The sequence below is a fragment of the Pelobates fuscus genome, chromosome 11 (assembly GCF_036172605.1).
Source record: "Pelobates fuscus isolate aPelFus1 chromosome 11, aPelFus1.pri, whole genome shotgun sequence".
Taxonomy (NCBI): domain Eukaryota; kingdom Metazoa; phylum Chordata; class Amphibia; order Anura; family Pelobatidae; genus Pelobates; species Pelobates fuscus.
Genome location: NC_086327.1, coordinates 41680288 through 41705793, shown reverse-complemented (window position 1 = coordinate 41705793; position 25506 = coordinate 41680288). Strand labels below are relative to the sequence as shown.

The window sequence follows — 25506 nt, the reverse complement described above, 5'->3', positions numbered from 1 at the left end:
ATTTGCAGGCTGTTGCTAACATGATGTAGGAATTGCCTTTAATATCAATTTAAAGCTGACCTTGTCATTCAAGTATTTGTGAAAGATATCCCCTGGACTGCAAGGAAGGGGAGGCATGACTGCTGCCCTGCAGTAAGGGGTGGGAGTATGAGGGATACATTGTTGCCTATATGGTGGGATATAAGAAGGAGAGCAGATGGGAGGGACTCACCAGTGCAGAAGGAGCAGTCTGGAACAGTTTCCCGCCCACCCTCCCCGTTTTTCCTATGCTATGTGATGGTTTCTGGCTTGTGGTGTTGTTTGTTTCTGTTCTTGTTTTGTCACAGCTATGGCGGAGTTCCTGGCCAGCGCACCTAATGCACAGAAAGGATTTGGGGAGTCGCAGCCTGCTAGGGCTGATGGCCGAAGGCAGGCTGTACGAACTCTGGATAAAGACTTGGAGTATCTGTCTGTTGGGTAGTCACCCCAACAGCTGACAGGTGGAAATGCTGGCTGTGTTAAAGTTTAATAAAGCTGTGGCCGTTGCCGTTACCCAACAATCAGGTGTCATGTCGTTATTGGGGGTAACGGGTTTGGTATTTGGGTCAGCAGTCATGACGTACATACTTTGAAGACCTTTAAAATCTAGGGCAGACCTAGAACTTATCAGCTGCAACTCTGGAGTTTCACCCTGAAACAAACAATGCTTATTCCATAGGATCCCTTGGGCAATACATCAGGATCACATGATTTAATCATACAGAATGCATCATATGACACCGGCCTTTATAGGTGGTCATACAAAAACGGATATGTATATAGGCAGTTATATGTCAATGAGATCAGTATAGGGGGGGTTACATGACACTCAAATTAGTACTGGAGGATCATGTGACATTAAAATTAGTATAGCAAAGATCATGTGACATTGAAATCTGAATTTGGAGTGATGTGACTCTAGGCATCAGAGTTGGAATAAAAACAAAATTGTTTACATTTTACAGTTATTTTACATAATCTTAAAACTAACAAAATACAGAGTACATCAAATACACCTATACTTACCGAGGTGACGAACTCATCTTTTCTCCTTTTTTTCCCCTAGAAAAAAAATACAAATATATATATATATTTTAAAATTGTTGAGAGGAGAGGAAATAATAGCATGTTTAACTAAAACATTTAAATGATCAAATATTTCAATAGCCTCTTCTGCATTAAACTGTATAATGTACAGCACATCAATAAAGTGCTTGTTCTGTAAAATAAAACACTGGAGGCATTTTTAGTTTGAAATGGACATGGACATTAGACATAGTGTACGTCATATGGTACAAGATTTAAAAAAAAAAAAAAAAGATTGGGTATTTGTTAATCTGACAGGGTTATTTACTAAAGGTAACGTTTAAACATTAGATCTCTCTTTACAGGAAATGTGTAGGGTGACTGTGTAGGTCACATGCAGGGAGGTGGGACTTGGCCTGCATAACCAAAGTGATTCAACTCCCAAATGGCAAAAATTTGAGTAGTGAGAATGCAGGGGCATGATATACCAAAAAACATTCCATCAGGCTAAAGTTGTCTTGATGTCTATAGTATACCTTTAAAGCCAAAGTAGCTGAACTGAAAACAAAGCTGATTTGTAGAATTTTTCCAGTACAATTACTTTAGCCTTAAAAACAAAATGCAATTTCTGAATATTCTAACTTCAATACATAAACCTTTAAATAAACAGAAGGATTGTAAATTAAATTGCATTTTATCAGAGTAATCATTTACAGAGAATATTCAGATATAATTAGGAGACAGGAGCCGCACCTTTAATCAAAGTGTATTACTGTGCACCAGTTCATTAAAGACTATTTAAACCTGGAACAGCTTCAGCAACAGAGTAAAATTAATTAAAAGAACGTACTATTTTCATTATAAGAACACCCTTTGGTTTTGTGAACACTGGCATACAGCTGCCTTTAAGTAAACATGGTTAGTATAAAGAAATATATTTGAGGTAAAATCTACTACTTTTCGACCATCTCTCCCCCTGCCATACGTTAAATGTATCTGCAAGTCTCCTGCTAATACCCTATCTGGAGGTTATTAATGCTATGAAATGTTCTTGAAACATTTTTATAAAATTATTCTAATAATAATATGCCTTATGCTTATTATTCCTCTCAGTATTGCAGGGGAAGGGTATGTGTTATATTAACCCCTTGAGGACGCAGGACGGTTCAGGACCGTCATCGGCATTTTTGCGTTGCCGACCGACGACGGTCCTGAACCGTCCTAAATTTAAAATGTACTTACCCGATCGCCGTCGTTCCCCCGGCGGCGATCGGCGGTGCTCCCGGTGTGGGGAGACTGCCTGCAGCCCAGACAGTCTCCCCATGGCGGTTTAGGACCCCTGGGGCCATGTGATCGCCCAACAGGGCGACCACATGGTCACAATAGGTGTCCTAGTCTCTGCCTGCAGGGGGACTGTCTGTGCTGACAGGCAGTCTCCCTGCATGTGTAAAATCATAAAAAAATTTAAAGTTATAGTTAATAAAAAAAAAATATATTATTATATATGTGTATATATATGATATATAGACATATATTATACCTATATAATATATGTCTATATATCATATATATAATGTCATGCTAAGTGTATTTTTATATTAATATGTACATATATTAATATAAAAATACACTTATAATTAATTTGCACACGTATATATATAATATATAATAACTATATATATTGTATATATATATTATTATAAAATACGAATAATAAATAATTTAAATTAAATTAAAAAAATTAAAAATAATAAAAAATTGAAAAAAAATTATATATCTATACGAAATTTTATTCTAACTGTATTTTGATATTAATATATATATATTTATATCAAAATACACTTAGAATGAAATTGTATATATATCTATGTATATTTAAATAAAAAGAATGCGAACTATTCATATGTCGATATACAAAATTACATAAATAATTATATAAATATACACGTAGACTTCAAATATATAAATATGCATATATATTTAAATTCTACGTGCGTATTTAGGTAATATTTTTACATAATTAAGTTATTTTATTGATTGCAATTTAAGGGACCTGCCTGCCAACCCAGGCCGAAAGACCAGAGAATTTAATTTGCTATCACTGTATTTTACCCTGTAACGTTCTACGACACCCTAAAACATGTACATGGGGGGTACTGTTTTACTCGGGAGACTTCGCTGAACACAAATATTAGTGATTCAAAACAGTAAAACATATCACAGCGATGATATTGTCAGTGAAAGTGACTTTTTTTGCATTTTTCACACACAAACAGCACTTTTACTGATGATATAATTGTTGTGATACATTTTCCAGTTTTGAAACACTAATATTTGTGTTCAGCAAAGTCTCCTGAGTAGAACAGGACCCCCCATGTACAGGTTTTATAGCGTTTTTGAAAGTTACAGGGTCAAATATATAGGTCAAATATTTTTACATTGAAAATGGCCAGGTTGGTTACGTTGCCTTTGAGAGCATATGGTAGCCCAGGAATGAGAATTACCCCCATGATGGCATACCATTTGCAAAAGAAGACAACCCAAGGTATTGCAAATGGGGTAAGTCCAGTCGTTTTTAGTAACCACTTAGTCACAAACACTGGCCAAAATTAGCGTTCAATTTAGTTTTTTACTTTTTTCACACACAAACAAATATGAACGCTAACTTTGGCCAGTGTTTGCGACTAAGTGGCTACTAAAAAAGTCTGGACATACCCCATATTGAATACCCTGGGTTGTCTACTTTTAAAAAAATATGTACATGTGGGGTGTTATTTAGCAATTTATGACAGATAACAGTGTTACAATGTCACTATTGATACATTTTAAAAATGTATGTTTTGAAACCGCAATTTCCTACTTGTACTTATAGCCCTATAACATGCAAAAAAAAAGCAAAAAGCATGTAAACACTGGGTATTTTTGAACTCAGGACAACATTTTGAATCTATTTAGCAGTTTTTTTCATTCGCTTTTGTAGATGAGTAAAAGATTTTTCACATAAAATTCAAAAAACGTGTATTTTTTTCAATTTTTCATCATATTTTTTCATTTTTTTTAAATTAAATTAGATGAGATTATATAAATAATGGTATGTAAAGAAAGCCCCTTTTGTCCTGAAAAAAACAATATATAATTTGTATGGGAACAGTAAATGAGAGAGCGGAAAATTACAGCTAAACACAAACACCACAAAAGTGTCAAAAAGATGCCTGGTCGCAAATGTACAACATCGCAAAAAAAGTCCAGTCCTTAAGGGGTTAAACAAAACTAAAAAATAAATAAATAAAATAAAAAAAGAAGGATGCGGAGAACGGCAAAGTGACATGGAGAGTAGCAGGTAGTCAACAAACCACTCAATCACTGCATTCACATGACCTTTATATATACACAATATGTAATCACACACTGACCCTAGCACACATACATAATCTACATTGGCACGCACACAATCTGCATTCGCATAATGACTCTTCACACACAATATGCATTCCCACACGGAATCAAACAAATACCTTTCACATAAAACTCTATTTTCACACATTTGTGTTGGTGATTTACTTTTATAGCTGGCTAGTAAGGTAGGAATTGAAATTCTGAGCCCTGACAATTATGTACATACAGTTCCTGATTAAGGCTCACACGGGGCTGACACATTGCTTAACATATCACAACATTTATCATATATTGGTCTCCTTACAACACCAAGGACTGTGTACTTCATTGATTGAAAATTATATATACACACACCCTATGCAATATCAAAATAATATAGCAAAACACTGAACACAAAGTAAACAGAAACCATTATTCAGATACCTGATAGACTCACACCTTTGATTCCCTATAATTAATACATTATTTTTATTATTATGATGACTAATTGTTTTGGAAGGTGGACCAAGGGAGTAGCAGTGAATAATCAATGAACTGTGCATTAAAATATACATGCCATCTAAAAATACGGATATTTATCCTGCTTACTATTGTAATCAAAACCGCACATCCAACATTAGATAGTGTAATCCCATGTGACTATTAGCAGTTTAGGATAATAACTCACGTACATGTAGCTTGAGGTTGAACACATGACAAATTATATAAGGGAACAAATGCAATATTGTTCCTGTTCTTTAATCTTACAAGGTCCCAGTAATTTAATCCGCCATCAAAGTCTGCTTACTCTAAATACAAGATCAGAGGGCTCCCTTCACTTCCCAACAATGATAACAGTGCCCTATCGTCTTTCCAGTGATAGTCAGAGTTCTGTACCACGGTATGCTGTATGACCAACACTAAACGCCTTCAACCGGTGCCATCCTAAATTAAAAATGAAGATGGCGCGCACGCGCACACACACACACACACACACTTGTTCCCACTTGTTATTGACCATTTACCAGGGATAAAAGTAACAGAGCACTCTTTGTGTCTCTTGCTATAGTTATACCGTTTTATTACGTAGAGTTTCACTATCCAATTGGTACACATTTAAGCAAACAAAGTTTGTGATAAAGCTGCCAATACAGAGGCTTGGTGGAACAGCTACTCCATTACTCTAGAACTCAGCTTTAGAGACTCAATACCTCTAGATGACAGGGCAATGTAAGGCACCAAAAAGCACTAACTCTGTAACATTGGAAACAAAGTAAGTATAGGCCTATGGTGATTGATTTATTATGTTTTAAAACGTGTAGGGAAGTAAAGTGGAAGAGTTTGTTCGCAACGTAACCAGTCTTCGCTTGTGTCCTAGACCTCTTCCCAAAATGATATCCCTTGTAGTATAGTCATTTGGTACACTAGTTTTCTGGCAATGGATATAACAGCATGTAAGCCTTTCATCGCTACCACTAGTCGTAATGGATTGGTTTTAGTACAACACCTTTTCAGCTTAGTTCCAGTCTTAAGAATTAGCTTCCTTTAGTCTACTGAAAGAGAGGATTTATTACTTCCAAGACGAGAAGGCTGTTTTTTGTAGATAGAGTCTCAGTAATTTCATATTTCTTCCTCTTCCTTTCAATAATAGTAATGGAGTAGTCCTTTGGACCTGGTGATATGCTGTATCTAGTTATGAAAGAAGCCTCCAATTCCATAATTCAAGTGGGTCTATAGTCAAATTTAGATAAAGTACCGTACTTTTCGCTCCATAAGACGCACTTTTTTTCCCCTCAAAAGTGAGGGGAAATGTCTGTGCGTCTTATGGAGCGAATATGAAGCTTTACTTACCTGTCTTGTAGCGTTGGCCGGCAGCACAGGGCGCACCGCGGTACTGGAACTTGAATTTCATGTTCCGGTTTCCGGCGGGACTGAAAGGAAGTGTGCACAAGCTGAGTGCGCACTTCCTTTCAGTCCCGCCGGAAACCGGAACATGAAATTCAAGTTCCAGTACCGCGGTGCGCCCTGTGCTGCCGGCCAACGCTACAAGACAGGTAAGTTATGGGACAATTATGGGACAAGGGGAGGGGGACAGTATGGGAGAGGAGAATATGGGATAGAAGAGAAGAATATGGGGAGGGGGTGGGGTGAAGACTATGGGGAGGGGGTGGGGTGAAGTCTCTGGGGAGGGGGGGGGAGATGAAGTCTATGGGGAGGGGGGGGGAGATGAAGTCTATGGGGAGGGGGGGGGGAGATGAAGTCTATGGGGAGGGGGGGGGAGATGAAGTCTATGGGGAGGGGGGGAGATGAAATCTATGGGGAGGGGGGGGAGATGAAGTCTATGGGGAGGGGGGGGAGATGAAGTCTATGGGGAGGGGGGGAGATGAAGTCTATGGGGAGGGGGGGGAGATGAAGTCTATGGGGAGGGGGGGGAGATGAAGTCTATGGGGAGGGGGGGGAGATGAAGTCTATGGGGAGGGGGGGAGATGAAGATGGGACAGGGGAGAAAAAAAAAATATTCTGTACAAACTGTCCCATAGTAAGAAACACTATGGGACAGTTTGTTCAGAATATTTTTTTTCTGGGTTTCTGCCTCTAAAAACTAGGTGCGTCTTATGGTGAGGTGCGTCTTATGGAGCGAAAAATACGGTATTTCTATTTTTTATGTTTAGAAGAATTCGCTCTAAATGGATTGTGAGAGTGATTGGTCTTTTGCTCACAGTTGTTTCGGTTTTCTTCGATGTAGAGGTGTAGACCTTACTGGGGAGAAAATCTTCCCATCCTTGTAAGAAGAAAGGGTGTCACCTTTGATTTAAATTTGAGAACATTGTGATGTATGTTTTGCTACTGAGCAATTTGTGTACTTCCAATAATTCAATGGTGTAATTGTTAACTGGAAAAAAATAATTGTGTAAATTAAAATTTCCTTAGTATTCATTTTATACAACACCCTTGCCAGTTATTTATAGTGTAGGCTATACAAGGAGTACATCTATTTTACTGTAATTTTAAGTCTAATCTTGTCTTTCCTACTGTTAGTGGGTGGAGTTATCAGTCAACACTGTCATGTGGAGTTATCAGGTATAGTCAATTAAAGTCGTAATACAGTTTCTGGATTGTATTACATGTTACATACTAGATAACAACATACACAATATAAAAAGAAAAACACAATAGTGCCCAGGTGTCCATCAATGAAAATATTATTGAGTGTCCAGATCTACCCTTTAATTCAACAAGCACCATAACCACTACAGCTCAATGTAGTTGTTATGGTGCACAGTGATTATGAGTACCCCCCACCCCTTCCCAGTTTGGGTAAAAAAAAAACATTTGAGAAGTTTGAAAAAACAAAACCTAACACCCAGCCCCACTACTGTTCTGCATTGACCATTTATTTTCGGATAGCAATGATAGGCTGAGAGCATTTTTGCCAAGGAGCAACCAAATTTGGACCTTTAATTAGGAAGCCAAAAGCAAGCTAAAGGTGGTAGGAAAACTTTTTTTTTTTATATAAAACGTTGCATTTTTTTCTTCCTTGTACAATGAGATTCTGGGAGGTCATCATCGCAGTTGTGGTAATCCTGTGTTCTGATTGGCTCCTGCATTAATTTTTCTTATCAGTAACTGTTTCTGCAAACTGTTAAAAGGACACTCTGGTCATCATAAGGATCTAATTTAGATTAAGTTGTTATGGTGACCGGAGTGTTTGTTTAATGTATTTATTTTAATTTAGTTTTTTTGCAAGTGTTACAGATACATTCACAATAATTTGGTTAAATGAGAATAATAAAGAAAATAAAATCTAAGTTTTCAGTTGTCAGATTAATGTATACATTTTAAGGGGCAAATCATTTCATATCATGGCATGCCTAATGGGGTTACATTTCTTCTCCTTATCTATAAATTATAAATTACAAATAATTAGAGAATAATACACATGAATTTTTAATTTAATTACAGAGGAACTTTTTTTTTCTATATTACACTTTATTGTATTTCTTTGCCAGGAAATCCCACTTTTAACAAGTTTCTGCGAGGAATGTACACTATATGAACAGTATGGATTGTCTGGCGAAATGCATTAATCTGTTGGAAATTCAGAATGAATTTAATCTGTAGGCCAAAATAGTCATAACTGACTTGGCAAATGCAGTTTGGCTACCTTGGCCTAAAATTCGAAATTCACTTTTAATTCCCAGCAATTTACACTTGAGTGAATGTCCCTTTAAATTATTCTTTGTAACGCATATCAGCTCTGAATAGGTACACAGGTACCTACAGGTGAAGCTAGTTTATCTGCCTGCGCATGCATTATTATCCAGTTAGACCTTTTATGAGAAGGGTTAATAACTAAGCACTACATAGTGTCAGTTCACCTCAATTCACAATTAAGTGAATATATCATCCATTATTGTAACAGCAGACATTCCAAGTCTCCTGCATTTTTAATAGCCAATGATCCCATGGGGGATCGGAACGTTGCTGTATTTGTTGTGTTTTGCTAATAAATCTGCTGCTTTATGAAGACCCTAAAAGCTTAGTACTTTGTTCTCACTATAATAAAATATTGTGTCCTTGTTCATACATGTTTGATGGCTATGTGTATGTGTATGTATGAGGCACACTTGGGGGGGGATTGCATGTGTGGGGGGTGCCAGTGGTGTGGCGGGGTGTGCAGTAGCTGGTGTAATCACCTCCCTGAATGAGTTTTTGGATGTTGTGATGTCTATCAATAATCAATTATAAAAAGAGAGCTAAAAGTAGCTATCCCTATTGTCAGTTGCAGAAGATTTATGAGCCTTGAGTGAGGTCTTTTCAAATTCCAGTCCTGAATTACAACTATTTCAGTATTTGATGTTTGCAAAGAGCGTGATCTAATTCTCTATGTAAGGGTGCAGGGTGTGGAAGATTGACAGATATAAACACAAACATACAGCAGCTCCATCCTTTAGTGACATGTCTTACTAAGAAACCTTTCAAACTCACTGACTGTCAATAGTTAGGAAATATTCACTTAATCTGCTATTCAGAATGCTATTGTTGTATGCCTGTACCCTCCTCTTATCTGTATAGACAATACAGTATATATATATTAATAAAAGCCTATAGTACATTAATACATTTTAAATGATTGACAGGGTTATTTACTAAAATGAAAATTCAAAGTGAATTCCAAATTTAAGGCCAGAGAAGCCGAACTCAAAGCATACCTGAATTTGAGAATTTTTCCGGTTTGGCTATTTTGACCTTACACACTAGTGAGTAACCCTGTAAGTAACTGAATATTAGGCATGCACATCCGGTCCCCAGTGCTCCACTATGAGGGGCATTAGATTAGACCATTGTGGAGGAGGCCATGTCTGCTAACATCTTTTGCAATCTCCTCCAATCCAATGTTTCTCATAGAGAGGCAATGGATTGTTGATTGGCGCGGCCAATCGCTGTGCTCCTCCAATCAAATACAGCTATTAGCAGAATTTGATTCCAGGACTGAGTTTCACTTGGTTCTGAAGAACGAAGCACCTCTAGTGGCTGTCAGGAAGACAGCCATTAGCGGTGTATAAAACGCTGTAATGGAAACACTGCAGTTTCAACAAAACAGTAGCGTTTTACATTGCGATGTTAAACTTACAGAACATATGCATCCAGTTCACTTTTTTGAGATGAAGTGGTCAGGGTGACTTTAGTGGTCCTTCAAGGGACATGAGATTTAAAACAGTTAAAAATGCCCCATGTTATTTCAGTGTACAGGTCTGAAGGACTCTTCTAATAACACAGCACGTAACTCTCTGGGTTCCAGAGAGGAGATGAATGCGTTACTATTTACAATACAATGGATTGGCCCTGAAATAGTTAGAGTCATGTTTGCTTTAGTTTAAATCTCTGCCTTTTGCAATTCTTCAGTGTGACTGTGTACTTTGTGATCATTTAGACAGGAAGCTAACACAAATGTCTTCAGGCAATAATGCAGAATACAATGCTGACTTGTGAATGTTTGTTGCCCTTCAGTAGCACACCCTGTCCAACAGGTGTATCTAAAGCTAATGAACATTTTAATTTTAGCTTCCATAGGATATTAGGATCCATAGTCAAGATTTTGTTATTCACAAATATTCCTGTTTAAAATTCTGCATTCCAAAGTATGACTCCAGTCTGTGGACATTGTGTTCAACATATTCATAAACTTGCTTGGTTTCACTAAGTGTCTCTGGGTTTTAGGCAGAACTAGATTAAGGTGGCCCGGGGGGTCCTAGGATGGACGCCAGATTGGGGCCCCCTTCTAGAGCCATATGTGTCAGAGACATGGAAAGTATCTCAATGCAGAGAGATAACTAACTCTAGGTAATTTAAAAAAAAACTACATGATTTTTTTAGGCAGAGTGAGTAGTAGAATAATTTTTGGGGGGAGAGGAGTGTTTGTTTGTGTGTGTATGACCATCAATGCTTTTAAATCAAATATTTAGGAGATATAAAGTGCGGATTTTAACAACAATTGTTACTATATTGTGCAATCCACTGCACGTATGTAATTGTGTGCCAGAGGCAAGTTACATCCCTTGCACTTGTGATATTGCAGCCCAGAACGGTGTGCATAAATTACGTCTGTTGTCAGCGCACACTCCCTCTGTCACTTCTGTTTATTTGGGTTTTTTTTAAATCCCTCCCACCCCACTTCCTAACATTGTTGGCCTGTAATGCACACATGTGCTCTGAGCTTGCGAATTGGTCCAAATCATAGGCTTAACTATGAGAAGCCTGGGACTGGGCCGCACACAGCCCCAGTGGGGGGAGCGAAAAAGCAGCGCAGGGAGCTTAGCCAGCCAGTGGGTTTCATGTAAGTAAAACCTTTTATTTTCAGGATTCCCTACTGGTACACTAGGGAAGCTATTTACTGTACCGTTGTTTAGTGCACGGTTTAGTAGATCCGCCAGTAGGTATTTGTCAGTGGCGATTATTTCTTCATTTTTTTTATTTTCACTGTGGTACCATACAATGGTGTTTTTGTTACGGTTAGTAACCAGCCATGTAATAAGGATTGTGCACTAATACTAAGTATTTTGCAGGTGACACTTGTTTCACTCACTGTCATGCACCATAGTCACCAAGATGCTGGTTACGTACACATCATTTTTGGGGGGCTTTCGGTAACTTGTCTTACATACCACACAAAGCATAAAGGGGCTCACATACTGGCAAGTATTATTTACTTATTCTCTATATGAAGGGGATTTGAGACTAAGGGTTTATCTTGATAAAGGCCCAAGTGAGGCTGAAACGTGGATTTGTTTTTATTTAACCTGCATTTAATTTTAAAAAAGGACGTTGAAAGTGCACCAATTTTCCCAATACAGTTCTAGTCAGTAAGGTAAAGTGCTGGTATATACATACACACATACACACTTGCACAAATAATCACATACACATTGATTTATTTATATATTTTCTACATCCACCCAGCCTTCCTACCTGTCCCTGGGAGAAATGTAGTGTATCCTCTCCCGGGAGGGCAGTGAGTGTTGCTGGGATCACTGTGCTCTGCCTGCCCATCTCCGGGAAGAGCGATGTCACATCCTGGCTAATGGCATCAGGGCAGGGTGAGTGAGAAAGTTGTGCAGGCTGAGCACAGTAATTGTACAGTCCCTTCGCCACCTGCGCTTCCCCAGATTTGTGTATTTATTTGAGCAATGTATGCTCCTAACACGTAAGCAGGTGCCATTGCGAGAGCCCTATAAAACACGTTGTTTTTCCATCCGTTCTGTCTTTATGTATCTGTTATGGCCTAGCTGGTAGACATGAAATTGTGCGCCCTGTATTTTTTGATATTGCAATAGTAGATAAATAATTGATTTAAAAAAAAAAAAAAAAACACACACAAAAATAAACTTGCCTGGGCTGGTTCTGCTGCCACAACGAGCCACGTGGTTGTATTTAATGCCCTATCCACACTTTGACAGCACTTCTCTGTGTAAAAATAGTTTTATGTCAATGAACACACGTATGGTTATTTACTAAGGTGAGAATCTCCAGAAATTCTAAAGTGAATTTCAAATTCACTTTCAGTTCACGACAGTTCTCATTTTATTAAATAACCCTGAAAGCAAAATTAGAGTACATAGAATTACATTCACTTCCAAAAAGTTAAATACCATGGGTTAGGCAAATACATGTCACTGGTCCTTAATGGGCAACACGCATTTAAACAATTTACACCAGTCTACTCTACACCCATGATACGCAGTGAATGAGCAACAATCTCAGCATTCCTTAGAGGCCACCATTTTATCTAATAGATAACTAAGGAAGCTACAACTTTCAGCAAATTAGATCCATGAACACCACTTCTACCTGTGTAGTAATGTGGGGAGGCACACAGGTAAGAAAGAAAAAGACCCAAGGCTGTATATTTCATCTCATTCGATGTTTATTTAAAAGTGTTTTTCCACATAGCAAGTCATTTTTACAGAGGTGAACATGCTGCCAAATTGCTGTGCATTATAATGACCATGGTTGTTGAATATTCCATTATAATTTTCTGGCTCAGGAAGGCTTTCAACAATGGGCATATCAATTTCCATTTTTTCACTGGACGTATCTTCTACACTGGAATTGTTGACTTCCTTATTAGCAACCTCTGTATTTATGGTATATGCAGCAAGTTTCTCGTCAAGCTCCTTCATCGTCATTCTGCTACGAATGGGACATGTTTCCAAATCCTGTCTTCCCCTGTGGCTAAACCCTCGTTTGCCTCTGTTTATCTGATCTCCCCAACCTCTTCCACTCTTCCTCTTAGCTCCATGACACATTGGGCTCTCATTCTTCATTCCTTGATTATAGTCCCACTTGCCCCTTTTACCTGCTTGCCAAACACCATTCCTAGGGCTTTCATCCCCAAACTGGTAATTTTGTTCTCTGGACATCATGTCATGCCAGGGCATCTCTCCACTGTAGCTATCAGTGTACCTCCTTTTCTTCTGAAACACTCTTGGTTCTGGTTTTCCAACCTGTATTCCAGATTTGGCCTGAAAATTGCTCTGATAGATCACCTGCTGTGGTCTCTTCATCTTCATTTTGCCCGGTGTTGGACGCCAGTTAACCAGCTCTGGATTAAACTCATGGTTTCCAGCAATTAATTTTTGCTGCTGCCAATTTGTCTCACGGAATTTCACAAGCTTTTGCTTGTCGTCTTTCATGGCATAAGAAAAACTATTGTTTCTTGAGGACTTCATAAAGCACTGTAGCTCACCTTTATACATCGGTAGAGCTGACATATTCACAAAATTTGTGTCTTCTCCTAAGTCACAAATTAGCTTTTTCTGTCTTGAATTCCAACCAGGAATGGACCATAGAACTTTGATGCCTCTATTCACAGGTAAGCCTAGAATTCTCCTTATTATGACATCACCATTGTCTTATGCAAATGTGTTTGGCTGCTTTACTATCATGCTACTGTTCAATAAAAATCTTTAATGCTCTGATAACCATTTAATGGTGGTAAATATACGTTGATGCTAACCCATGTAATTGTTTACATGGGTAAATGTATTAGTGCCCTATATATTAGGGTTAATGTCTCATATAAAAGAGTTTTATACAAAGTAATCTTATATCAAGGTAGGTTCAATTATTAAATGTAATTAAAATAAATTCTTTATAGCGTCTCCATGGGTCCACATGTTGAAATTCACTTATAAAAATATCCAAAGTTCATATGCCCATGAGTACTTTTTAGATGTATTTACATAGCATAGTTTATAGTTATCAGTATAATATCAGTATCAGTAATCAGTAACCTGCATTAATGTTCATGTTCTGGACTATGTGTTGCCCTACACTGGCCATAGGCCTGTTATATCATACCGCTACTATGATTGACAAGCAGTACTTTATAGAACACACATTTTTTTTTTTTTTTTTTGTTTTTTGTTTTTTGTTTTTACATCAATGCACTTTAATAACAAATATGTCAAAGACCATATGCTGTTTTGATTTTTTCTTCCCACTTGTCCCAATTATATTTTAATATTGGGAAACCACGCATATGAGCTCTATGTGATAATTCGTGTGCCTTGTTTTCTAGAATCAAATTAAAAACTTCCCTGAGAGATGGCACATCTTGGGACTTCCAATGTCTAGGTAAACAGGATGTAGCAGCGATCAAAATGTGACCTATGATTATTTTGTCTGTTCTATTAATGGATTCCGGGAGTTTTTTAAATAAGGCTAGTTCCGAGGTTAAAATGCTAATGGTCCTGTCCACTTTAATAATTAGGTCGTGAATCAATTTCCAATATTTAGTTAATTTAGGACAGAACCACCAAATATGGGCCATATTGCCCACACCCCCACAATCCCTCCAACACCGGTCAGAATACATATTGTTCATGTTGTGCAATCTAGACGGGGCTAGGTACCAACGATATAAAATTTTATAATGATTTTCAAAGTGGTCGGTGCAATACGAAATACCTTTTAAAGCTTTAAAAAAACCGAACCATTCTTCTAGATCGTACTGGGCACCCAGCTCCGTCTCCCATGACAACATGTGTTTTAATTTAACTAGGGGCTTGGCGTTATAAAACGAGTAGCATAAGGATATCGTGCCTTTACTAGTGGGGCTGCATAAAAAAGCTTTCTCTAATGGAGACATCTCAAGCGTTTTATAGTTTTTATCCGTTTCAGGTACCTTATTTGTTCTTTCAATTTGTCAATGATTACCTTACATTCCAACTCACATACATTCGTTAATCCATACTTAAGTTTCAATTTTTCCAAAGAAAGAATAGCATTGCCGTGGAAAAAATTGTCAAGATTAGTTATAGAGCATTCCTTCAACAGTTCTATTTTTAAGGATGGAATATAATCTTTCAATAATTCAATAGGCATTGCTCTATATAGGCTGGGAGAATGATCATTTTTAAAAACAATATCCCAGGCCTTAAGTGTAGTCTTGGTAGATAAAAATAACTTTGTAATTCCAGGTCTTTTCTTAGAGTTTAACCAGGGTAATTCCGACAGTCTAACCGGTAAAATTCTGGATTCTTCTATTTCCATCCATCTGGGTTTATCAACCTGATTGCCAAAGCTCACAGCCACTGCAGCGTTAGTGGCGAAATAATATTTGCGGAAATCGGGAACACCGATACCGCCATTCGATTTGTGGTGCTGCAGGGAAGTGAGCTTCACTCGAGCAGGCCTATTCCCCCAGATGAACTTCATAATTGTCGAATGAACTTTATTAAAAAATGATAATGGCACCAACGACATGTCTATACCATACTATGTATACTGGTACAACTTGATATTGAAAATAATAAATAAAAACATATTTACAAAAAAAAAAAAAAATGATAATGGGATGGACAAAGGGATGGTCCTAAAAAAATATAGAATTTTTGGAAGTATCGTCATCTTAACAGATGCGACCCTCCCCAGCCATGAAAGTTCCATTCCGCCCCATCTCTCCATCTCCTTTTGTAGGTCCGACCATGCTTTCCTCAAGTTGTGATTATGCATATTTACCAAATTTTTACATAAATTAATGCCAAGATATTCCATGTAGTCAGCTCTCCAATCAAATAAATATAATTTCTTAAGGGCAATAGTTTCCGAATTTTTTAAATGAAATGGAAGGGCCTGAGACTTAGACTCGTTTAATTTGTAGTACGATATTTCGCCAAATTGAGTTAAAATGTCTTTGAGGTGGCTCAAAGATTCTTTTGGGTTTTTGACAGCCAGAATTATATCGTCTGCAAACAGGCCAATTTTGTGAGCGGATTCTTTAACAACAATTCCTGCAATTTGTGGGGTTATTCTAATTAGTTCAGCCAGGGGTTCTATTGCTAAAACAAATAGAATTGGGGATAAAGGGCACCCCTGTCTCGTCCCATTGGTTAGAGAAAACGTTTTAGACGAAAAACCGGAAGCCGAGACATGGGCGGAAGGTGCACAATATAGCGCCTTAACTGCTGTGATAAAGGATAGTGGTATGTTGAATCTTTCTAACGTTCTCCATAAATATCCCCAATGTATCCTGTCAAACGCCTTCTCTGCATCTAGAGATAGAAGCAATGAAGGCGTTTTGGTCATATTGATGTGCTGAATCAAGTTTATGAATCTTCTAGTCCCATCGGGCGCCTGTCTATCCTTTACAAAACCCACTTGATCCTTATTTATTAGCAATGGGATTAATTTGGTTAATCTATTTGCGAGAACTTTAGAATAAATCTTTGAATCATTATTGATTAGAGAAATGGGTCTAAAATTGTGGCATCTATCAGGAGTTTTACCTGGTTTTGGTAAGGTGACTATTCGTGCGCTCAAGGACTCCTCTGGCATCGTTCCCCCGGACTTATAGGAATTGAATAATTTGGTCATGTGGGGAATCAAAATTTCTTGAAAAGTTTTATAATATAAAATAGTGAATCCATCGGGGCCAGGGGCTTTTCCGGATGGCATAAGTTTAATCGCCTCAGCTATCTCTTTTGCTGATATTTCACATTCTAAACTCTCCAAGTGTTCTGGAGACAACCGAGGCAACGTCACTCTGTCTAAGAATTTATCAATGGTTGTTGCAGAAGGCTGGGTAAGGTTCGAATCGCGTTCTAAATTATAAAGTTTACCATAATACTCTGCAAACATGTCACTTATTTTAGTAGGATGAAACACTTTTCGCCCCTGATCATCAAGTAAATACGCTATTTTTGATTGTGCATTCACATGCCGGAGTTTGGATGCCAAAAGAGTAGAGGCCCTGTTGCCTTTTAAGTAAAACGTTTTCCTGAGACGTCTCACCATAAGAGATGTACGATCTAAATTAATTTTGTTAATTTTAGCCTTAATTTCTCCTATCATTGCTGATATGGAAGACGAGGGACCACATTTATTGGCCTGGTTCAAATTGTACAGTTCTTTTTCCAATGTTCTTAAATTATTGCTATTAAGTTTCTTCAGGTGAGACGCTCTAGAAATAAAATGACCTCTTAACACAGCCTTATGCGCATTCCAAGATACCTCGCCAGGAACCTCGGGTGAGGCATTTTCCAAAAAATAATCGCTCAAAGCTTTCTCCGTCAATGATCTATTCACAACATCGTTTAATAAATAATCGCCTAATTTCCAGGATCTATTCGGGGCTGAAGAAGCAATTTCGTCAATATGCATTATGATTGGAGCATGGTCAGACCAGTTAATGTCTAAGATATCAGATTTCAAGATGTGCGGAATTAAAGCGTTCTGGACCATAAACCTGTCTAGCCTGGAATACATATTTTTAGAAACAGAATAATACGTAAAATCTCTTTCATTCTCATGCATCAGTCTCCAGGAATCATATAAACCACATTCAATCATGTATCTGGAACATTTGTTTGCTAATCTGTCGCTGTCCCCTCTATGTTGTTGATCATTGTCTTCTCTAGCGTTATCCAATTCACCGTCCATAACAAAATTCGTATCGCCACACATTACCAAGCTGCCTCTCACATTCTCATTCACTAAGTCCATCAATTTCCTAAAGAACTGCAACTGACCGGTGTTGGGAAAATACACGTTCACTATGGTATAATCAATAGTGTTAAGTGAACCTATCCATATTAAATACCTCCCTTCATCATCCGTCATTACTTTGTTCGTCGAACATGCTACATTCCTGTGGAAGAAAATTGATGTACCTCTAGACTTGGATTTATAAGTGCTATGATATTGGACTGGGAAAAGCTTTGACATAATCTTATGTGTTCTATCATTTTTAAAATGCGTTTCCTGTACACAGATGACATCTGATTTGTTGGATTTTGCTTCTTTGAATAGTAAGCGTCTTTTGTGGGCGGTGTTCAGGCCTCTCACATTAAATGACATATATTTTAAAACCATAATTTATGGAACAGCAATACTTGATAAAGAGTAAAAGAACATTCAACTTTGTGAGAGTCCGAACAACCGCCTTCCAATAAAGAAACATCTAACAATACTGTCACAACAAACTCAAGATGTGTACATGTGTGTACGGGAATAAATGAACGAATTTGTGCAAGTCGCTGATGCCACATAATATGCATTTTTGTATGAGGTATTTCTGTGATTCGTGGTCTGTAAACATTTCTACCAAATTTTAAAGGATGGATGGTCAAAGAAAATATAAAAATAAAAATATCAACGGGGTACAAAAAACTTGGGTATACACCCCTATCAGGGGAAATAAATAAACAGTGAAAAAGGGCCATGAGGGAGAGCAAAAAAAGTCTCTCCATCTCAGGGTATTAGGCCCAGGTTGGGGGGAGAGAAGGCTGCTGGATACAAGGGGAGCAATATTAATGAAAAAAAAAAATATATTAATAAAATTAAAAAAAAATTAAAACAAAGAGGTAGCTGTAAAATATGACATTTTGAAAGGACAAAAATCACAGAACAATAAAAAAAAAATAATAATAATAAAATTAAATATGCAATGATATACAAAAAAAAACAAGGGACCATAGAATAATATTGATTGTAAAAGTTTGGAAAGGTTTAAGTGGTCAAATCGGTTTCTGAAATAAACCGTTAAGTCTCATGTCAAATAGTCATTGGTGTGCAACCTCTAAGGACAGTCATAACCAGGAGAAACAAGTCAAAATCCAAAGTAATCCCGCTAAAACTCCAGACTGGAGCAGAACCCAAAAGCCTGTTGCAGAGATAAAGTTTTCTCAGAACCAAGCCATAAAAATCAATAGAGAATAGAGAAAAATCATGAAGATAAACGTGTATATATAAAAATAAAAAAAAATAAAAAAAATCCTTAGTGAAAATAGGAAGAACATCTGAACTTGAAGTGTCGAAAGATTTACGACCGTGGAAAATGAAGACTGTAGCCCTATGAACTGGAAACTCAGGAAGTGTCCGATTTGCTTCTCTTGCTGGCCTGCAGAGGAGTAGATGGCGATAGTCTATGAGGCGATACCTGACTCCTATTCATGGATTGGATGAGTTCCATTCCTTCCTCAGGCGACGTGATTATAAAATTCCTGCCATCCATGCGGAAAAGGACTTTAACCGGGAATCCCCATCTATATCTTATCCCTCTTCGTCTTAGTTCCGCGGTAAAAAGTTGAAATTCTCTGCGTCGCCTCATTGTTTGGGCAGAGAAGTCTTGGAAGACCTTCATGCCGCTGTAGTCCCCCGTGAGACCTGACGTGCGTACTGCACCCAGAAATTCCTCTTTAATGTGGTAATAGTGAAATCTCACTATCACATCTTTGGGTGCAGCCGCAGGCGCATTACCAGGTTTAGGCAATCTATGGATGCGGTCCAATAGCAGATCCGTATTTTTAGCAGTTGGTAGAGCTGCCTTCACCATTGCCTGGAAATAACTTTGTAATTCCAGAGAGTCTATATTTTCAGGGATCCCCCTGATCCTTAGGTTATTACGCCTACTTCTATCCTCGGCGTCCGCTAATTTTTCCGCCTGTTGGTGTACTTGCTTCTGAAGCTCTTTTACAGTTTCAACCAAATCCAGGTGAGATTGCTCTTGAGAGTGCAATCTATTCTCTATTATCTCCGTCCGCTGATTAATGCCCTCCATGGCTCCATACAAAGTGTCAAAGTCTTTCTTAAAGTCGTTTTTCAGATCGACTCTCAAGTCTTTAATGAGTTGTATTATCATGCCTGCTGATGGTGGCAGATCATCTGCCAATTCAGGTGGCATATTAGGATTGTAAGTCGCTGCCATAAACGTGGTGGTAGCCATATTGGAGGTGGCAGTGGCCATCTTGGGAGTGGAATACACACTGTCTGGTCTGGCAGCCATCTTTGTTGTGGCATCATGACTTTTTCTCTGTGGTAGTGCAGAGAAATTACTGGTTTTGAGCATTTCAGCTCCTAATTCCATATCTTGGACCTCTGGGCTTTCCATAGCCCTTACTGTGCCTTTAAGAGTTTGGGGTCGGATAGCAGAGCCCCCCCCCCTCCGGGACCGACAACCTAGAGGCCGAGGATCCCGATGGGGAGCGAGACCTCACACTATCCCCCCCCTTTACTTGCAGCCCGGTCACTTTTGTAAGTGAGTGACCGGGCTGCTCTATGCTGAGACCGCGAGCGGCTTGCTGGGTGGTCCTTGCCGCTCGCGGGAGACACAGCTTTGTGCTCCGAGCATGCTGAGTGCTCGGAGCACTCTGAGCCGCACACAGAGGTGTCGGCTAGTGCGGCCGCGGTCCCGCCGCTCTCTGGATGCCGCGAGCGGGTCGCGACCGCACAGGCATAAGTTTTGGCATGTGAGACCGGGAGGGAGGTGGGGAGGGATTTCCCCGGCGCCACCAACGATATTTTAAGCGGCGAAACCAGCCGCGAGCCAGGCTTGGAGGCAGGGGAGTGAGCCTGGGCACCCTTACTCACCCCAGCAGCTCCTGCTCCCGATTTCTTCGTGACAGGTGCGGATTTTTCAACTTTCTTAAGTTTCTCCATGTTAGGAATTGTATAAGGTGTTAGTATTTATATGTAGAATTTCTTCATTTAAATTAAATTGGTGCTTTATGGACAAAATTGCCCCCCTTGTCCAGGAGCCTCTCTAAAACGTGGCCATCTAAGATGGTGGCCAAGACACGCCCCAGAACACACATTTTTGCCATGGGTCCTGTTATAAAGGGTTAGCCAAAGTCTCTATCAGTTTTACTTGACTTTCATAGGAACTCAATGACGTGTGCCATTACAACATAGTGTCATGTGCATGCTAAAGGTGTTTAAAGTAACGAATGGTAAATTCAGACAGGAATTTTAGGTAGCACACAGCGGGTGATGATACGCAGGGGCGGACTGAGCACTCGGGCATATCGGTCATGGACCGAGGGCCCGATGCTCTGGGGGGCCCGCCTGTGGTGCAGAATGTAATAGCAGCTGGGGAGTTCGGCAGGCTCCCCAGCCAGCCTGCACTCCGTAAGGGGCCCGCATGAACTTCTGCGGGCCCCTTCTGTTAGAGAAGCTTCCCCCCATGGTCGGCCATACTCACAGTTTGTAGCACACTGAGAGACAGCCCAGGGGCCTTATCAAAGACCCTCCAGGCTGCCTCTCACTGTGCCTGTCTAGGCTGGAAGAAAAAAGGAGTAGAGCCTCTGCCCTGAGTTGTGAGCTCTCCATGCAGGCTGCCTGTACCTGATCAGAGCAGCCCTGTGCGGAGCTGCTTTATCAGTGTTTCTGGCAGCCTGCCCGCAGTTCCATGTCCGGCCAGGGAGGGAGCTCTTCTAGAGATTCACATGGCAAGATGGAGGTTGGACTCTCTGCACCACCGTGGGTAAGGATTACCCCCTTCATGGACAAAGGTAAGGTTTAGGGAGAGGGGATACATTATTTAACCTATCCATCCATTCCTCTTTATTCATCAAGCCCCAACACACACCACAACCCCTATCACTCCCTACACACACTACAACCCCTATCACCCCCATACACATCCTACAACCCCCATCACCCCCATACACATCCTACAACCCCCATCACCCCATACACATCCTACAACCCCTCTCACTCCCTACACACACACTACAACCCCTATCACTCCCTACACACACACTACAACCCCTATCACTCCCTACACACACACTACAACCCCTATCACTCCCTACACACCCCACAACCCCTATCACTCCCTACACACCCCACAACCCCTATCACTCCCTACACACCCCACAACCCCTATCACTCCCTACACACCCCACAACCCCTATAACTCCCTACACACACTACAACCCCTATCACCCCCATACACATCCTACAACCCCTATCACTCTCTACACACACCACAACCCCTATCACTCCCTACACACACCACAACCCCTATCACTCCCTACACAAACCACAACCCCTATCACTCCCTACACACACCACAACCCCTATCACTCCCTACACACACCACAACCCCTATCACTCCCTACACACACTACAACCCCTATCACCCCATACACATCCTACAACCCCTATCACTCCCTACACACACCACAACCCCTATCACTCCTTACACACACTACAACCCCTATCACCCCCATACACATCCTACAACCCCTTTCACTCCCTACACACACCACAACCCCTATCACTCCCTACACACACTACAACCCCTATCACCCCCATACACATCCTACAACCCCTATTACCCACTACAACCCCTATCACCCCATACACATCCTACAACCCCTATCAACCCTTGCCCCTCCTAAAAAGGTAATAAACTTACCTTTATTTCAGGGCCACACGGGTCCGCCAGAATTATGAGACACTGAACATCAGTGCTGCACATTGTCTAGCACTGACCCAAGAAGCACCTCTAGTGGCCATCTGAGTGACTGCCACGAGAGGTGTCCCTATGCAGCAATGTAAACACTGCCCTTTTCTGAAAAGGCAGGGTTTACATTAAAATGCCTGTAAGGACTGACTATACATACCAGAACAACTCCATGAATCTGAAGTTTTTCTGGTGACTCTAGTGTCCCTTTAAGGTGGCTCGCAACTTTTAGCACATGGTTAGTACTTTGGATGCCTGCATTGCTCATATAAACACATTGCCATGATTCACATACACACTTAAAGGACCACTATAGGCACCCAGACCACTTCAGCTCAATGAAGTGGTCTGGGTGCCAGGTCCATCTAGGGTTATCCCTGCAGCCTCTAGTGGCTGTCTCATTGACAGCCGCTAGAGGCGATTCCACCCTTCTCACTGTGAAAATCACAGTGAGAAGACGCTGCCGTCCATAGGAAAGCATTGAGAAATGCTTTCCTATAGACTGAATGCGTGCGGCTCTTGCTGCGCATGCGCATTCAGCGCTGACGTCAGAAGAGGAGAGTTTAACCCCTTCCTCACCCTTCAGCCCAGTGAGAGTGCGACCCAGAGGTGCGGGGCACACAAAGACCCTATAGTGCCAGGAAAATGAGTTTGTTTTCCTGGCACTCTAGTGGTCCTATAAATACTACCCTATTTTAAAAAAAAAAAATTGTTATATTACTCTGAATCCACACATCGTGGCACTAGACACAAACATACATATATTCACTTAAACCAAGGCTCACAGTGAATATACACACAAAACATACATTCACTTTACATGTACATATATAACCAAATACACCGTACATACACCATCTTATATATCAGAATATTATTATTATTGCCTTTTTATAGCGGCAACAGATTCCGTAGCGCATATATATTGGTCTGCCGGGGGCCCAGGTCCTAATTTTGCCCGGGGGCCCAGGCCACTGTCAGTCCGTCCCTGATGATACGTGCCGCTATATTTTGTGTTTAGGTGCGTGAGGGTAAAGGTGCGAAATTATGTAGCAATAGAACTGTTTGTGGCTTTGTTAGTCACTTGTGCTAGCAATCCAGTCAGAACAATTGACTTCCAAAAAGTATATCACACATCCATCACCTATTCAAAAGCTTTATATGTTATTTAATAGAAATAAAAATTTGTTAATACAGAGAACAAAAATTAGAATTTCTCTAAATTGCTATGGTTTTGTTGAGGAGGTTAAGACACCTAACGTTTTTTCTTTATTACCTCTTTTCATTACCCCTTTATTTGCCCCACCAAGGTATGTGAACGTATAGTGCGTATGGACTCCTGTTTAAGCGTGTATATTGTCAGGAAGGTGTACGTGTGTGTGTGTGTGTGTGTATCTAGTGCCACTGCAAAATCATTTGTGTGTTTACATATTACTATTGTGATTGTATGTGTGTGTTTGTTGGTAATACAAGCATGTGTGGAATTTAAGGATGCAATAAAGTGTACAGGAATGTGTTTGTGTATGTGTGTCTGTGAGCAGATGTCTGATGGATGTATCGGGGTGTAGCGTCATGATTTGATATACAGGCTGTACATGTATGGAGATACAAACCTACATGTTTCTGTATAGTGTCAGTGTGTGTAAATACAGGATTTTACTTGCATGTAATAGCAGTGTGTAATAGCAGGGATGTATTTGTGCATTGTGTCTGAATGCAGGGGTGTGTCAAGGTTTGTTAAAGAAGTCTGGATGTTGGAGCGGATGTGGAAATGTGTGATTCTGACCTTTTCTTTCCTTTTCTGGTCTCTCCATGTCTCAGACTCCTTTATCTGCTCTCTCCATACCATGTCTCTCCCTCCATTCCAGCCCTACTTTGTCCTTCATTATATCCAACTGTTCAGATCAACCATGTCTATTTGAACACATCACATACACACATTGATGAGTAGCACATGGAACTGTTGACAAGCATTATGTACAATATATATGCTGTCAAGTAATTAATACCATATTTTCCTATCTGTATCTATTGAATCCTACATGTTACATATTCCAGTGTTTCACAATATCTCTCACCCATTCCTGGTGTCTCCATTTGTTCCAAATCTTCATTTCTGGAGGCTCCCTCAATCCCACCCTGGTGTGTATCTCTCTCCTGTCCCTGGTGTGTATCTCTCTCTATCCCACCCCTGGTGTGTGTATCTCTCTCCTGTCCCTGGTGTGTATCTCTCTCTATCCCACCCCTGGTGTGTGTATCTCTCTCTCTATCCCACCCCTGGTATCTCTCTCTATCCCACCCCTGGTATCTCTCTCCTATCCCACCCCTGGTATCTCTCTCCTATCCCACCCCTGGTATCTCTCTCCTATCCCACCCCTGGTATCTCTCTCCTATCCCACCCCTGGTATCTCTCTCCTATCCCACCCCTGGTATCTCTCTCCTATCCCACCCCTGGTATCTCTCTCCTATCCCACCCCTGGTATCTCTCTCCTATCCCACCCCTGGTATCTCTCTCCTATCCCACCCCTGGTATCTCTCTCCTATCCCACCCCTGGTATCTCTCTCCTATCCCACCCCTGGTATCTCTCTCCTATCCCACCCCTGGTATCTCTCTCCTATCCCACCCCTGGTATCTCTCTCCTATCCCACCCCTGGTATCTCTCTCCTATCCCACCCCTGGTATCTCTCTCCTATCCCACCCCTGGTATCTCTCTCCTATCCCACCCCTGGTATCTCTCTCCTATCCCACCCCTGGTATCTCTCTCCTATCCCACCCCTGGTATCTCTCTCCTATCCCACCCCTGGTATCTCTCTCCTATCCCACCCCTGGTATCTCT

General features: G+C 40.2%; 1 protein-coding gene across 1 annotated transcript in view; it reads right to left on the bottom strand.

The window, feature by feature from the left end:
• Positions 1-25506, bottom strand: part of EPS8L1 (EPS8 signaling adaptor L1) — a 123501-nt gene that overhangs the window by 75237 nt on the left and 22758 nt on the right. The window contains exon 2 of the mRNA XM_063435790.1: positions 1045-1080. Within this exon, the coding sequence (XP_063291860.1) occupies positions 1045-1061 (17 nt within the window). The 5' untranslated portion in view covers positions 1062-1080. The remainder of the gene's footprint in view (positions 1-1044; positions 1081-25506) is intronic.